The sequence below is a fragment of the Anomaloglossus baeobatrachus genome, chromosome 3 (genome assembly GCF_048569485.1).
Source record: "Anomaloglossus baeobatrachus isolate aAnoBae1 chromosome 3, aAnoBae1.hap1, whole genome shotgun sequence".
In the NCBI taxonomy this organism is placed as follows: domain Eukaryota; kingdom Metazoa; phylum Chordata; class Amphibia; order Anura; family Aromobatidae; genus Anomaloglossus; species Anomaloglossus baeobatrachus.
The window spans coordinates 158550687-158567726 of NC_134355.1; the positions used below are offsets into that span (position 1 = coordinate 158550687).

Here is a 17040-nt window from a genome sequence, read left to right on the forward strand (position 1 = left end):
TGGCAAAAATCGCAATACAGGCTGGAGTACCCCGGCCGGTGGTGTCCTGGCTGTAATGGAGTCGTGTATGGAATAGCGTGTGATGTCACAAGGTTAGGCAGTGAGCACTCCGGGCTCTACAATACGTCCAAAAACCAAACGTTTGAAAAGACTGTGTCCTTCTTCGTCTGATTGACCCAGAGCTGCACAGTGACAATGTAAAGAAGTATTACTCCTGACACTTAACCTATTATTAGAGTGTTAAAAGGCCTTCATGGGTGTTATTTGTTTAGCATCCTTACATGTAATCCCCACTGGATGAGCGGAGCTCTACATATTTTTTATTTCATTCATTCTGTCTGGGTGTTTGCCACACAGGGCCACGTGATCACCAGCGGCTCCATCATCTCTGTAGCGCAGGTGCTCCATATACATATCTAAAACATTTCTTTACACAGATGCTTCATGCTTGTGTTCTAGAGCGTGTTATGAACACACACACCCCCGGAGCTACAATCGTGCAGCTCCGATTCATGCCTTCTGTTGTTTGGGTAGCATGCATAAGTTAACACGCTCCCCTTAATACTTATTTTGCAGCAAACCAGCATGTTAAAGAGAATCTGTGACAATCACAAACCTATACACAGAATGACATTTACCGGATATGCTAATGGACTTATACCATAGTTACTCGCCCTCCTGCCTTCCCCCCGCCAAAAAAAAAAAAGTGCCAAATTAAGTACAGAAAGCAATATACTATGTAGTGTCTGCAGGTACATGACCTCTATCAGCACTGCTGATTGGAATAGACCGTGTGGTGTCATAGTGGCTGGATCTTTGTAGCTTAAATGTGGTACAAACACTTACTGTAGAGAAGACCAATGATTTTGCCCCTGGATCCAGAGATTGGATTTTCATCAGTGTTCTGACAACTGCCTCAACTTTTGTGGAATGGCTGCCCTTTAAAAGGTAAACAGATTTATTACAAGTTCACATTAATTTCAAAATAAAGTGAAATCGCTCTAAAAAAACAGAGTGGAGATAATTTTCGCATCATTATATCCTATGTACTGTATGCTGATCATCACCTGTGAGTTGACCATTCATCTACAGTGGAGGAAATAAGTATTTGATCCCTTGCTGATTTTGTAAGTTTGCCCACTGACAAAGATATGAACAGTCTATAATTTTAATGGTAGGTTAATTTAACAGAGAGAGATAGAATATCCAAAATAAATAAAAAAAAAAATAAATAAAAAAAAAAAAAAATCACATTGTACGTATAAGTTCTATAAATTTATTTGTATTTTTCAGAGCGAAATAAGTATTTGATCCACTAGCAAATAAGACTTAATACTTGGTGGCAAAACCTTAACGGCAAGCACAGCAGTCAGACGTTTAGAGTTGATGATGAGGTTTGCGCACATGTCAGGAGGAATTCTGGTCCACTCCTCTTTGCAGATCATCTTTAAATTATTAAGATTTTGAGGCTCTCCCTTGGCAACTCTGAGCCTCAGCTCCGACCATAAGTTTTCTATGGGATTAAAGGGAACCTGTCAGCAGATTTGGTGACTATAAGCTGCGGCAATGACTAGTGGGCTCTTATATTCAGCATTCTAACATTCTGTATATAAGAGCCCAGGCCGCTGTGTAGAACGACAAAAATGACTTTATAATACTTATCTAAACGGTCGCTTCGGTGCAGACTGGTCAAATGGGTGGCGGGGCAGATCAACGTATGGTAGTGCGCCTACGCAGGACCTTAATGCTGGCGCGTATGCATGACGTAGGACGCGTCATGCACCCCGACTTCACAAGGTAGGCAAGGATGGACATAAGAGGAGGTGCCGAACCCAGAGAACGGAGCCACCCATTTGACCAGTCTGCACTGAACCGACAGTTTAGGTAAGCATTATAAAGTCAATTTTTCGTTCTACACAGCGGCCTGGGCTCTTATATACAGCATGTTAGAATGCTGTATATAAGAGCCCACTGGTGATTGCAGCAGCTTATAGTCACCAAATCTGGTGACCGGTTCACTTTAATGTTTGGAAACAGGTTAGGTCACTCCATGACCTTAATGTGTTTCTTTTTAATGTCCTGGCGGAGGGAAGGAGGTGGTCACTCAGGATTTTACTGTACATAGTTCCATCCATTGTCCCATTGATGCGGTGAAGTAGTTCTGTGCCTTTAGCAGAGAAACACCCCCAAAACATAATGTTTCCACCTCCATGTTTAACAGTGAGGATGGTGTTCTTTGGGTCATAAGCAGCATTTTTCTTCCTCCAAACACGGTGAGTTAAGTTAAGGCCAAAGAGCTCAATTTTTGTCTCATCTGACCACAGCACCTTCTCCCAATCACTCTGAGAATCATCCAGGTGTTCATTGGCAAGCCTCAGCTAGGCCTGCACATGTGCCTTCTTGAGGAGTGGGACTTTGTGGACACTGCAGGATCTGAATCCATTACGGCGTAATGTGTTACCAATGGTTTTCTTGGTGACAGAGGTCCCAGCTGCCTTGAGATCATTAACAAGATCCCCCTTGTAGATTTAGCCTGATCTCTCACCTTCCTCATGATCCTGGATATCCCACGGCGTGAGATTTTGCATGGTGCCCTTGAACAATGCCGATTGACACTCATTTTGTATTTCTTCCATTTTCTTACTATTGCATTAGCAGTTGTCTCTTTCTCACCCAGCGTCTTACTTATGCTTTTATGGCCCATTCCAGCCTTGTGCAGGGCTATGATCTTGTCCCTGACATCCTTAGAAAGCTCTTTGGTCTTGCCCATGTTGTAGAGGTTAGAGTCTGACTGACTAACTGAGTCTGTGGACAGGAGGCTTTCATACAGGTGACAATTTAAGACATCTGGTTTTAATGCAGGTAAGGAGTTGATTAGGAGCGTCTAAGTGGTCTGTAGGAGCCAGAACTTTTAATGGTTGGTAGGGGATCAAAAACTTATTTCTCACTGAAAAATTCAAATAAATTTATATAATTTAAACAATGTGATTTTCTAGATTATTTTGAATATTCTCTCACTGTAAAAATTAACCTACCCTTAAAATTATAGAAAGGTTCATGTCTTTGTCAGTGGGCAAACTTACAAAAACAGCAAGGGATCAAAAAATTATTTCCTTCACTGTAGAAGACCACATTTTTCTGAATTTATACAGTAGGTGTTCATCTTAATAAGGTTTTAGTGAACGTGCAGAATATGGATTAAATATAGCGCGCACATAAAAATATATAAAAGTTTCTGCACAAGGTGTGTAATATGGCCACTGGACAGGTCCTCGAGGGGAGACACGTATCATCAAGGTTGGTAGCCTTGGTTATGTAATCTTGTAGCAAGCTCCAGCACGTATAGTGGTGAGAGAGTTAATAGGGTGCGTCAGGGACGGGTTACGAGCAGTCAGAGATGGGTGGGACTGGCTGCTCACATATCCCCTCCCTGGGGCGTTGTACAGCAGGTAAAAAAGAGCCAGTTGTCTGATTTACTGTCTGGGTGTGGAGGTGTGCAGACCTCCAGTGCTGTTAGTCTTGGCTAAGGACTAAGAGCTAGGCATTAACCTGAATTGGCAAACCCACACTACGGTATGAGTTATTGGGTTATTTGCTTTTTGGTCTTTAATTTGTGCCAGAAAAGGTTGTTTTTTCGTTCATTATCCTGAGCGCTTTTGCGGTACAAATAAACCACCCATGAGTTTTAATGACACTACTTCCTGTGCCTACCTCAACACGCAACCGAGTGAGTAGAAACCTTACAAGTGTCACATAACATACAAGGCGTTTAAAGCCACTGATCTACTTTTTCCAAGCGCACTTCATTCTTGATAGATGATGTATGAACAATTTACAATGACAAGCAAAAGGGTAACAATGTTTTGAAATTTTTACTTTCAGGCTCCATACCTCACCATCCACTACAACTCTGAACACAGAACTCTTTAATTTTATAGACAATCATCTTGGCTATCTCATAAATAAATTTGACTTGCAACTATTTAGCAGACGATTAGTTATGCAGATTCTTGTCATGTCACTACAATGATACTGTTTTGCACCTAAAAATCTCCATTTTAAATTATTTTATTAGCATTTTGTAAATCCACCTTTGCCTTTCAACACTGTCTGAATCCTTCTGATGCAAGCATGTCTTGACCGAAATCTGATTCCATGTCTCTTGTACATGTTCCCAATGTTGGTGCATACTGGTGGACTCACTTGAGAATGTATAAAGCTTTTCTTTAATTCTACCCACAAGTGCTTGATTGGGTTGAGGTCTGGTGACTGTGGGGGCAAATCCAGGATCTCTACTTCGGACACGTGTTAACCCCACATGAAGTGAGAGCTGCAACTGGCCGCTCCTTTCCTGTTGACTACTTCTGCGATCAAAGGCGGGGTGGGAAGCCGGCCTTGATTGAGCGTGGGGCTCGTGTGACATCACGACCGTACGTGAGACCCGGGAAAATGAGCGCAGCTCTACTAGAATGGCAAAACCACCATAGGTGAGTGTAAGCCTTATTTTAATTGGGGGAAACATGTGGAATGAGAAGGCGTTGTCCTAGTAGTGGACAACCCTTTAAACACTAAGTTCATTTAAAAGCCATGGCCATGTTTGCACTGATTTCTAAACTGAAAAAAATGAAACTAGCTTTAAATAAAATTAAAATTATTTTTTTTCTATGAATTTGTTGCTGTGGAGTTTATGCAACTCATACACGGCAGACAATCCTGTGGCTTCTGACCAAGTTGTCAAAAACACTCGATAAACATGACAAAGTCTTCAAGGGGAAGACAGCAGGAGTTACGTTCATCCAGCTGCTCGGGAGACACCGATTATATTCATGTATGATCGGTATGAGAGTCTGCAAAAGGGAAACGTAGCACAAAAAGCCCCTCAAAAGAACTACTAGCATTTGTCTGAAGCATCTTCTTTGGGCACAACTCAACGTTTACAAAGACATCTGTGAGTTGCCATGTGCACATACCTCTAAATGGTTTGCTCATTTTGTTAGGTCAGTTCTGGAGTTAGTACATGTAAGCTGTCCGTATCCTTGTGACAGCAGTCAGCCAACAGTCAGTACACACAAGCATTTGGCTCGGTTGGGTGTTCATGTGTTTTCAGTGGGGTTCGAGCAGAGTGGCAGAGAACCAAAGGTTCTAAACATAACTGGCCGATCCTAATCTTCCCTGTCATCTTCTGTCGAGGGAGAGTCAGAAAGCCCTTACACAAAGCAGCACCTCAATCTTATTGCTATAGGGGAACCCCTGAACATTTTCCCTTTCTTGGAGAACCTCCATGTCCATTTTCTACCTCAAAGAAGCTTGTCGCGGTGATAACCTTTTTATTATAGTTGCCCTTCATTCTAATCTCAAATAGATTGTTTTGACCATCATCTTTCAACAGTTTGAGGTCCCTAGGTCTTGCTGCTGTGTCCTGGAGAACCCCTAACCAGGCGATAAGGAACCTCTGAGTCTTAGGGAACCCCAGCTGGGAAACACTGACTTAGACTTTAGAGCAGAATGTTCTGCACTGGTCCAGACTCCTCTAGTTGCTATAGTTACGGCTATTGATGGTCTTTCAGGTTCTCTGCAAATGATTAAACTCAACTGTATATTGAAAACCTGGACATCTGACAAAACTGTAGCTATAGCAACCACTGCAATGACGAGCAACAGCCAAAGGGGTTAAGGCTGTTCTGGTATTACATCTAGTATAATGTATTAACTGTAATATACTGTATTTATGTACCTTTTCTATATATCGAAAATTTGCATACACCTCCATGGTGCAATGGTTTAACCAGTTCATGGACCATTTTCTCCTTCTTGACCAGGTCTATTTTCGAGTTTTATCACACAAGCAATTTTTTTTCTGTGCTGGTTTGCCACGTAACTGACGCTTATATATTGGCCCTGCTTTTAGGGAAATTACAGCCTCCTGCCTGCATAACAGATATCATGACTACTGGGTCTGGAGGAAGAAGCACTGTCGGTGCCTGTATACACAGCACTTGTTCAGGATTGGCAGAGATGAACTCCTACAGCTGAATCCCCACGCTCCTGCAGTTTGGAAATGGTTAACCAGATACGCTGCAGTAAAGCCTATGACTTTAAGGACACCATCTAGTCCAGGCAAAAATCATTCTTTCAATGCAATGTACGTTAAGAACACATAACCAGTAAAGATAAAAGGCAACTGTACAGGATTTTGCATTAATTCTGCCAGTTATTGGAAAAGCCACCACTGTATCAGTAGAATATGACCTTTGTATTTTATAGAAGTACCGTATTTTTCGCTTTATAAGACGCACTTTTGTTCCCCCAAATTTTGGGGGAAAGTAGGGGGTGCGTCTTATAATCCGAATATACGGGTCGAGGGGAGCTGGGGGCAACTCTGGAGCGGTGCTGGGGGCTGCTGGGGGGGGCTGGTGGAGGCTGGTAGAGGCTTGTGAAGCTGCGGGAGGGAGCCTTTGATCTCCTGCTCCCGCTCATATAATATGCACAGCCGCTGTCCATCACCGTGGTGCTGAAACTGCACCGCGGCGATGGGCTAGGGCAGTGGCTCATATTATATCTGCTTGCGCCCTCCTTTGATCGCACATGCCCCCCCGCCTCCTCCCCCCGTGTTAGATATGGCCCCCATGCTGCTGGCCATTCTAAAATAAAGAAGGGAATTTTGTTTACTTACCGTAAATTCCTTTTCTTCTAGCTCCTATTGGGAGACCCAGACACTTGGGTGTATAGCTTCTGCCTCCGGAGGCCACACAAAGTATTACACTTTAAAAAGTGTAACCCCTCCCCTCTGCCTATACACCCCCCCGTGCATCACGGGCTCCTCAGTTTTGGTGCAAAAGCAGGAAGGAGGAAACTTATAAATTGGTCTAAGGTAAATTCAATCCGAAGGATGTTCGGAGAACTGAAAACCATGAACCAAAAGAACAATTCAACATGAACAACATGTGTACACAAAAGAACAAACAGCCCGAAGGGAACAGGGGCGGGTGCTGGGTCTCCCAATAGGAGCTAGAAGAAAAGGAATTTACGGTAAGTAAACAAAATTCCCTTCTTCTTTGTCGCTCCATTGGGAGACCCAGACACTTGGGACGTCCAAAAGCAGTCCCTGGGTGGGTAAAAGAATACCCCGATAAAAAGAGCCGACAACGGCCCTCCTCTTACAGGTGGGCAACCGCCGCCTGAAGGACTTGCCTACCTAGACTGGCATCCGCCGAAGCATAGGTATGCACCTGATAGTGTTTCGTGAAAGTGTGCAGACTAGACCAGGTAGCTGCCTGACACACCTGCTGAGCCGTAGCCTGGTGCCGCAATGCCCAGGACGCACCCACGGCTCTGGTAGAATGGGCTTTCAGCCCTGAAGGAATCGGAAGCCCAGAAGAACGGTAGGCTTCAAAAATCGGTTCCTTGATCCACCGAGCCAAGGTTGACTTGGAAGCCTGCGACCCCTTACGCTGGCCAGCGACAAGGACAAAGAGCGCATCAGAACGGCGCAGTGGTGCCGTGCGAGACACGTAGATCCGGAGTGCTCTCACTAGATCTAACAAATGCAAATCCTTTTCACATTGGTGAATTGGATGAGGGCAAAATGAAGGTAAGGAGATATCCTGATTGAGATGAAAAGAGGACACCACTTTGGGGAGAAAGTCCGGGACCGGACGCAGAAACACCTTATCCTGGTGAAATACCAGGAAGGGGGCTTTGCATGACAGCGCTGCAAGCTCTGACACTCTTCGGAGTGATGTAACTGCCACTAGAAAAGCCACCTTCTGCGAAAGACGTGATAGAGAGACATCCCGCAGTGGCTCAAAAGGTGGTTTCTGAAGAGCCCGTAGAACCCTGTTGAGATCCCAGGGTTCCAGCGGCCGCTTGTAAGGTGGGACTATGTGGCAAACTCCCTGCAGGAACGTGCGGACCTGCGGAAGCCTGGCTAGACGCTTTTGAAAAAACACGGAAAGCGCCGATACTTGTCCCTTGAGAGAGCCGAGAGACAAACCCTTGTCCATTCCGGATTGAAGGAAGGAAAGAAACGTGGGTAAGGCAAACGGCCAGGGGGTAACCCCCTTATCAGAGCACCAGGCTAAGAAAATCCTCCAAGCCCTGTGATAGATCTTGGCTGACGTTTGTTTCCTGGCCTGTCTCATAGTGGCAATGACCTCTTGAGATAACCCTGAGGACGCTAGGAGCCAGGACTCAATGGCCACACAGTCAGGTTGAGGGCCGCAGAATTCAGATGGAAAAATGGCCCTTGAGACAGCAAGTCTGGTCGGTCTGGGAGCGCCCACGGTTGACCTACCGTGAGGTGCCACAGGTCCGGGTACCACGACCTCCTCGGCCAGTCTGGAGCGACGAGGATGGCGCGGCGGCAGTCGGACCTGATGTTGCGCAACACTCTGGGCAGCATTGCCAGAGGAGGGAATACATAAGGCAGTCGAAACTGCGACCAATCCTGAACTAAGGCGTCCGCCGCCAGAGCTCTGTGATCCTGAGACCGTGCCATGAATGCCGGGACTTTGTTGTTGTGCCGAGACGCCATGAGATCGACGTCCGGCGTTCCCCAGCGGCAACAGATCTCTTGAAACACGTCCGGGTGAAGAGACCATTCCCCTGCGTCCATGCCCTGGCGACTGAGAAAGTCTGCTTCCCAGTTTTCTACGCCCGGGATGTGAACCGCGGAGATGGTGGAGGCTGTGGCCTCCGCCCACAGCAGAATCCGCCGAACTTCTTTTAAGGCTTGACGACTGCGAGTGCCGCCCTGGTGGTTGATGTACGCGACCGCCGTGGCGTTGTCCGACTGTATGCGGATCTGCCTGCCCTCCAGCCACCGATGGAACGCTTTTAGGGCTAGATACACTGCCCTTATCTCCAGAACATTGATCTGAAGGGAGGACTCTGTCGGAGACCAGGTTCCCTGAGCCTTGTGGTGGAGAAAAACCGCTCCCCACCCTGACAGACTCGCGTCCGTCGTGACCACAGCCCAGGATGGGGGCAGGAAAGATTTTCCCTTCGATAGGGAAGTGGGAAGAAGCCACCACTGAAGAGAGGTCTTGGCTGCCAGAGAAAGAGAGACGTTCCTGTCTAAGGACGTCGACCTCTTGTCCCATTTGCGGAGAATGTCCCATTGGAGTGGACGCAGATGAAACTGCGCAAAGGGAACTGCCTCCATTGCTGCCACCATCTTCCCCAGGAAGTGCATGAGGCGCCTCAAGGGGTGTGACTGGGCCCGAAGGAGAGATTGCACCCCTGTTTGCAGCGAACGCTGTTTGTCCAGCGGTAGCTTGACTATCGCTGAGAGAGTATGAAACTCCATCCCGAGGTAAGTCAGTGATTGGGTCGGAGTCAATTTTGACTTTGGGAAATTGATGATCCACCCGAACCTCTGGAGAGTCTCCAGAGCCACGGTCAGACTGTGTTGACATGCCACCCGGGAGGGTGCCTTGACTAGGAGATCGTCTAAGTACGGGATCACCGAGTGGCCCTGAGAGTGTAGGACTGCCACAACGGATGCCATGACCTTGGTGAAGACCCGTGGGGCTGTCGCCAGGCCGAAAGGCAGTGCCACAAACTGAAGGTGTTCGTCCCCAATGGCGAAACGCAGGAAGCGTTGATGCTCTGGAGCGATCGGCACATGGAAATAGGCATCCCTGATGTCGATTGATGCTAGGAAGTCTCCTTGGGACATCGAAGCGATGACAGAGCGGAGGGATTCCATGCGAAACCGCCTGGTTCTCACATGTCTGTTGAGCAATTTGAGGTCCAAAACGGGACGGAATGAACCGTCCTTTTTTGGTACCACGAACAGGTTGGAGTAAAAACCGCGACCACGTTCCTGAAGGGGAACGGGGATCACAACTCCTTCTGTCTTCAGAGTGTCCACCGCCTGAAAAAGTGCAACGGTTCGCTCGGAGGGCGGAGATGTTCTGAAAAAACGAGTCGGAGGACGAGAGCTGAACTCTATCCTGTAACCGTGAGACAGAATGTCCCTCACCCATCGGTCTCGGACATGTGGCCACCAGGCGTCGCAAAAGCGGGAGAGCCTGCCACCGACCGAGAATGCGGTTTGGGGAGGCCGAAAGTCATGAGGAGGCCGCCTTGGAGACGGTGCCTCCGGCGGTCTTTGGAGGACGTGACTTAGACCGCCATGCAGAAGAGTTTCTCTGGCTCTTCTGTGGCCTGTTGGACGAGGAGGATTGGGACCTGGCTGAGGGCCGAAAGGACCGAAACCTCGCTTGAATTTTTCGTTGCTGAGGTCTCTTTGGTTTGGGCTGGGGTAAGGACGAGTCCTTTCCCTTGGATTGCTTAATAATTTCATCCAATTGTTCACCAAACAATCGGTCGCCAGAAAAAGGCAAACCGGTCAAGAACTTCTTGGAAGCAGAGTCTGCCTTCCATTCGCGTAGCCACATGGCCCTGCGGACTGCCACCGAATTGGCGGATGCTACCGCTGTACGGCTAGCCGAGTCTAGGACAGCATTCATGGCGTAGGATGAAAATACCGACGCCTGAGAAGTCAAAGACGCTACTTGCGGAGCAGAGGTACGGGTGACCGCATTAATCTCAGACAGACAAGCTGAGATAGCCTGGAGTGCCCACACTGCTGCAAAGGCTGGGGCAAAGGACGCGCCTATGGCTTCATAGATGGATTTCATTAGGAGCTCTATCTGCCTGTCCGTGGCATCCTTGAGCGTTGAACCGTCAGCCACTGCTACTACGGATCTAGCCGCCAGTCTAGACACTGGAGGATCCACCTTGGGACATTGAGCCCAACCCTTAACTACGTCAGAGGGGAAGGGGTAACGTGTGTCATTAAGGCGTTTAGTAAAGCGCTTGTCCGGGAAAGCCCTGTGCTTCTGGACAGCATCTCTGAAGTTCGAGTGATCGAAGAAAGCACTCCGAGTACGTTTGGGAAACCTAAACTGGTGCTTCTCCTGCTGTGCGGCCGACTCCTCTATAGGTGGAGTTGGGGGAGAAAGATCTAGCACCTGGTTGATGGACGCTATAAGGTCATTTACTATGGCGTCCCCTTCAGGTGTATCAAGATTGAGAGCAACGTCAGGGTCAGAGTCCTGGGCTGCGACCTCCGCCTCATCCTCTAGAGAGTCCTCAAGCTGAGACCCCGAACAGCGTGATGAAGTCGGGGAAGATTCTAAGCGAGCCCGCTTAGCCGGTCTGGGACTGCGGTCCGTGCCGGAGTCCTCCACGTAATAACTAGAGGCCACCCCAGTAGCACGCTTCGTCGCAGACCGAGAGGGGCCTGGGGGCGATCCCGCAGTGCCCGGGGCCTGTGTAAGGGCCGGTCTGGACTGCAAAGCTTCTAGTATCTTAGCAGACCATTTGTCCATAGACTGAGCCATGGATTGTGAAAGTGACTCAGAGTTTCTCAGCAAAAGCTGCAAACTCTGTCCCTGCCGCCTGGACAGGGGAAGCCGGCGGTTCTACCTGGGCCGAGGGTCCCACCAGTGCCCCAGGCTCCGGCTGAGCGAGTGCCACAGGGCCCGAGCATTGCTCACAGTGAGGGTAGGTGGAACCTGCAGGTAGCATAGCCGCACAAGAGGTACAGGTTGCAAAATAACCCTGTGTCTTGGCACCCTTGCTCCTTGTGAACGACATGCTGTTGTCTCCCAGGAGAGTGATCACTGAGGGATATATAGCCACAAGCTAACAGTACAGCCGAACCGAGAAAATGTATACAAATATAATATATATATATATACAGTTCGGCACTCTAGGGGGCGCAGCACCGGGTGACCGGTGTGGCTTACCGACCGCTCAAGCGGTGTGTGGCCACCAGATTCCCTGCCTCGGGTCTCCCAGAGATGCAGCCAGAAGTCCTCCACCGGCAGAATGTGCTTAAAACATGGCTGTCGGCGTTCACAGGGGAGGAGGGAGCCGTGGGCGTAACTACAAAAGTGCGGGAATCTGGTGCCCCAGAGTGATTAGTGAGGGGGGCGGAGGACAGCTAAGTGTGCTCCAGCCCTCACTGTCGGCGTCATACCGACCGTCCCGCCCTTACCCCTGACTGGCAGGCCCGGGGGCGGGAGTTTAAGGCACTAGGCCGCAAAAGCCGGGGACTAAAGTTAAAACCGCGGCCGGCAAGCAGGCGCGGTCGGCGCGGTAGTCCCGGTCTCATACCAACACCGCAGTCGCTGCAGCGTCTGAGGCCAAGGTGCTCCATGCACCGTCCCCAAGGGGACACAGAATACCTGTAGATGCAGGGCCCTGTCCCTGATGATAATCAGTCTCCTGTCCGTCAGAATCCCACAGGGGCTGCGGAGGGAGCCCGGTCCCAGTGCCTGGATGACCGGATAGGATCCCACTTCTCCCAGAGCCCCTAAGGGATGGGGAAGGAAAACGGCATGTGGCTCCAGCCTGTGTACCCGCAATGGGTACCTCAACCTTAACAACACCGCCGACTTAGTGGGGTGAGAAGGGAGCATGCCGGGAGCCCTGTTAGAGGCCCTCTTTTCTTCCATCCGATACAATCAGCAGCTGCTGCTGACTAAAATGGGAGCATGAGTGAATGTGTGCCTCCTTCAACACAAAGCATAAAACTGAGGAGCCCGTGATGCACGGGGGGGTGTATAGGCAGAGGGGAGGGGTTACACTTTTTAAAGTGTAATACTTTGTGTGGCCTCCGGAGGCAGAAGCTATACACCCAAGTGTCTGGGTCTCCCAATGGAGCGACAAAGAAAAAAGCTTTCGTACCTCCTCTAGCGTGTCTCCCGGTGTCTCCCCGATCTCACTGCTGATGCTGTGATCAGGCACGCAGAGATCATGTTACTCTGCTGTGCTGATCACATGACCGGCACGAGAACCAGGAAGTGGGGGAGCTCAACCCCACGGAGGAAGACACGAGGGATTACAGCGCTGGAGAAGGTAAGGAAAGAGTTTATTTTACTATGGGCAGCAGCATGGGGGCGATATCTAACACAGGGGGATGTGTGCCAGCAATATGAGACCTGTGCCAGCTGTATTGCATGTGTGCCAGCAATAGAAGACCTGTACCAGCTGTATTGCATGTGTGCCAGCAATATGAGACCTGTGCCAGCAATATGAGACCTGTGCCAGCTGTATTACATATGTGCCAGCAATATGAGACCTGTGCCAGCTGTATTGCATGTGTGCCAGCAATATGAGACCTGTGCCAGCAATATGAGACCTGTGCCAGCTGTATTGCATGTGTGCCAGCAATATGAGACCTGTGCCAGCAATATGAGACCTGTGCCAGCTGTATTACATATGTGCCAGCAATATGAGACCTGTGCCAGCTGTATTGCATGTGTGCCAGCAATATGAGACCTGTGCCAGCTGTATTGCATATGTGCCAGCAATAGGAGACCTGTACCAGCTGTATTGCATATGTGCCAGCTATAGGAGACCTGTGCCAGCTGTATGGGATGTGTGCCAGCACAAGGGGGCTATATTCAATATAAGGGGGCCATATCCAGATTAAGGGGGCTAATTATAGGATGGGGGGCTATAAGAGACATATACCCTATATGATTTGTTAGACGGACACTGGTATTATAAGATGGACCCCATTTAACAATAAAAAAATAAATTCTCTTTTCCTTCAGTAAATTTGGGGGTGCGTCTTATAATCAGGTGCGTCTTATAAAGCGAAAAATACGGTAATTACTTTTATTGATGCGATATGAAGTATCAACAATATGAAAGAGGTTTAAAGTAAAAACTAAACATTTGCAAATTTTTTTGTCCCTTTAAATTGCCAATAGATCAAAAAGGGGTCTGGGTCCCCCAGTGTTAGCGCATAAATACCCCTGAAAAGTGCAAAGTTAAGTAACTTTTTGGTCTTTTTTTTATAGTGATATATAGGGTTTCATTTTTAGGTCACTGTCATATTTTACAGGTTTTTGTTTTTTTTCTACGGTGGCAGAGCTTGTAACGGTGCATTCTGCTCCCACATGACCACTGGTATGGAGGACAACACCATCAGCACAATCAGTCCCCATCATTGTTCGCCGCCTGGGTAAACCACACTTTTGAATGTGCATTAATTGCAAAATTGGCATATTACAGTTCATGTAGCAGGGGTAAGTTCATGATTACATACACGGATTAAAGGGAATCTTTCGGCAGATTTTTGCTCCCCCATCGGAGAGCAGCATACTATAGAGACAGAGACCTAATTCCAGCGATGTGTCACTTACTGAGCAGTTTGCTGTCATTTTGATAAAACTAATGTTTTCTCTGCTGCATATCTAGCAGTTATACAGAGCTGATGAATATGCTGGACTATCTGGCAGCAGGCCAAGTAGTCCTCTAATGATAAAATCACAGATTAATCAGCAGTAGATTATCACTACTACACTAAGCAGTCCAGTAAGTGACACATCCATGTAATCAGGATCTCTGTCCCTACGTTATGCTGCTCTCAGATTAGGTGGCAAAAACCTGGTGACAGACTCACTTTAATGACCTATGAGACCAAACTTACAAATAAAGATATTGGCGTTAGTGGGCCATTTAGGCACAGATATTTTGCTATGATCATCTACTATTTTCTATGATTGATAGTCTTTGAGATGCACTTAACATTCTACAATCATTGTAATAGGCAGACAAATTTTCTATTTACACACATTGGTGTGTAAATAGAAAATGTGTCTGCCTATTACAATGATTGGACAGAATTTGGTCAGATATTTGTGCATGTAATGCAGACTAATGATCTATGATCTAGTCACACTCCTACAACTATGGTATTTATACAGTGTGTCCACCCATATCCTGTCCACCGCCATTAACTTGAGAACGGCAGTAGCTATAGGCATAGAAGTGTCTAGGTATAGTAAAGTAGCCATGCGCTACGCAATGAACCCACCTATAGCGCCACCTGGTGGAAAACATCGGAGTTAGCATTTTTATCTCGAAAACGGAACAAGATAGAGAAAAGAGTGAATTACAAAATTGTAGGGCATCATCAATTCAATACAAATCAACACCTTGCATACAGAATTGCTATGATATGAAACCTCTGACCCCCCCAGAACATTGAATGCTGGTCACGCATATGGAGCTCGCTCATGTAACTTTGATGCTCAAAGTGGCCACCATCAGCTGCAATGCACATCTGGACTCTGGACAGCATACTGTATCTTGTACGTCCTGCAATGTTGGTGGAGGGGTCGCATACACCTGCTCTTGATCTGACCTCACAGAAAGAAGTCCAATGGGGCCAGGTCAGGTGAGCGTGGAGGCCACTCCACGCAGCAACCATACCCAATGACTTGTAGGAAGGTCTCCATGAGGTATTGCTTCACGTCCGCAGCCTTGTGAGTTTTACACGTTCTAATCATAGCATTTTTGTATGCAAGGTGTCGATTCGTATTGAATTGATGATGCCCTACAACTTTGCAATTCACTTTTTTTCTCTATCTTGTTCCGTTTTCGAGATAAAAATGCTAACTCCGTTGTTTTCCACCAGGTGGCGCTATAGGTGGTTTCATTGCGTAGCGCATGGCTACTTTACTATACCTAGACACCACTTCTATGCCTATAGCCCCCGCCGTTCTCAAGTTAATGGAGGTGGACAGGATATCTGTGGACACACTGTATAATTCATATTTCTTAATTTTCTGTACTACTATCATGCCTTGCTAATTCAAATGTTAATTCAGGACTTTCCCACTGAGATAGTAACACAACAATACTTTTTCCTTACCTTTACTGGAATGTCCATCTCTTCATTTTCTGCCTTACTTGTGAACACGTAAGAGATCTCCTTGTGTGATGTGGTCTGTCTACATATAGCACACTTAATAGCACTTCTTCTTGTGCCAACACTATATTGATCGATAATGATCGCTACACATTCATTGCAGAAGCAATGGCCGCATGTCAGTACTGCCCACTAGGAAGGAAAGTAAAAAGAGTTGAAATAGTAATGGTAGTACTTGATATTCTTTATAATTGAAATGTATTGCCAAACAAAAAAAAGAGTTAAAAATGGAAAACAGAGCAATATGCAAAAAAAAAACAACAATTGGGACAGAAAGGGTGACCTTAAAGGAGTTGTACGGCCTTAAGTGGGCTTTACATGCTACAATATTGTTAATGAATTATCGTCGGGGTCACGTTGTTTGTGACACACATCCAGCTTCATTAACGAGATCGCAGTGTGCGACACTTATGAGCGACCTTAAACGATCGCAAAAGTGGTCAAAGTAGTTTCCCGCGGAGAGGTCGTCCTGAAACAAAAAAACGTTTTCTGCTTATTAGCGATGTTGTTAGTTGCTCCTGCGGCAGCACACATCGCTGTGTGTGACACCGCAGGAGCGACGAACATGTCCTTACCTGCCTCCACCGGCAATGCGGAATGAAGGAGGTGGGCGGGATGTTACGTCCCGCTCATCTCCGCCCCTCCGCTTCTATTGGACGCCTTCCGTGTGACATTGCTGTGACGCCGAATGAATCGCCCCCTTAGAAAGGAGGCGGTTCGCCGGCCAGGGCGACGTCGCAGAGCAGGTAAGTAGTGTGACGCTGCCGTTGCGATAATGTTCGCTATGGCAGCAATCAACACATCGGCCATACGACGGGGGCGGGTACTATCGCGCTTGACATCGCCAGCAAATGCAAGCGATGTTGCAGCGTGTAAAGCTCGCTTTAAGGTCCAAGTCTGCATTTACTCTGACTGCGGACTTATGAAACCTCAATTCTCACATTGTGCCCACTGCGCACTGAGACGATTTGACGATGCGGAAAGGGTTGTCATGTGACCGCAAGTATGCGATTCACACACTTCCAACCACACGGACTAGACTGTATCCAGCCTCGCTTAATAGAAAATGCATACTTGCGGTCACGTGCCCGCAGATCCCAGCACCAAAAATCGAAATATCCTCATAGTGCATGTGACGTGAGGATTCAAGTCTGCAGTCAGAGTGCACCTTTGTTTCACATCCTGGTGATTGGTGTTCTATTGTATTCTTATTGGGCTTTGGCTGGTCTGATTGCGCTCACTCCACTTCCGTACCTCTTCCTCTGTGTTCATGATATCATAATCGGTGACTTCTTTTCACC

General features: G+C 47.5%; 1 protein-coding gene across 2 annotated transcripts in view; it reads right to left on the reverse strand.

Annotated features, from left to right (window-relative positions):
* Nucleotides 1–17040, reverse strand: part of SHPRH (SNF2 histone linker PHD RING helicase) — a 241897-nt gene that overhangs the window by 30864 nt on the left and 193993 nt on the right. For both annotated transcript variants that reach the window (XM_075339544.1, XM_075339545.1), the window contains 2 exons: nt 15683–15871; nt 847–939 (listed from right to left, as the gene is read on the reverse strand). In XM_075339544.1, coding sequence (XP_075195659.1) covers nt 847–939; nt 15683–15871 — 282 coding nt within the window. The remainder of the gene's footprint in view (nt 1–846; nt 940–15682; nt 15872–17040) is intronic.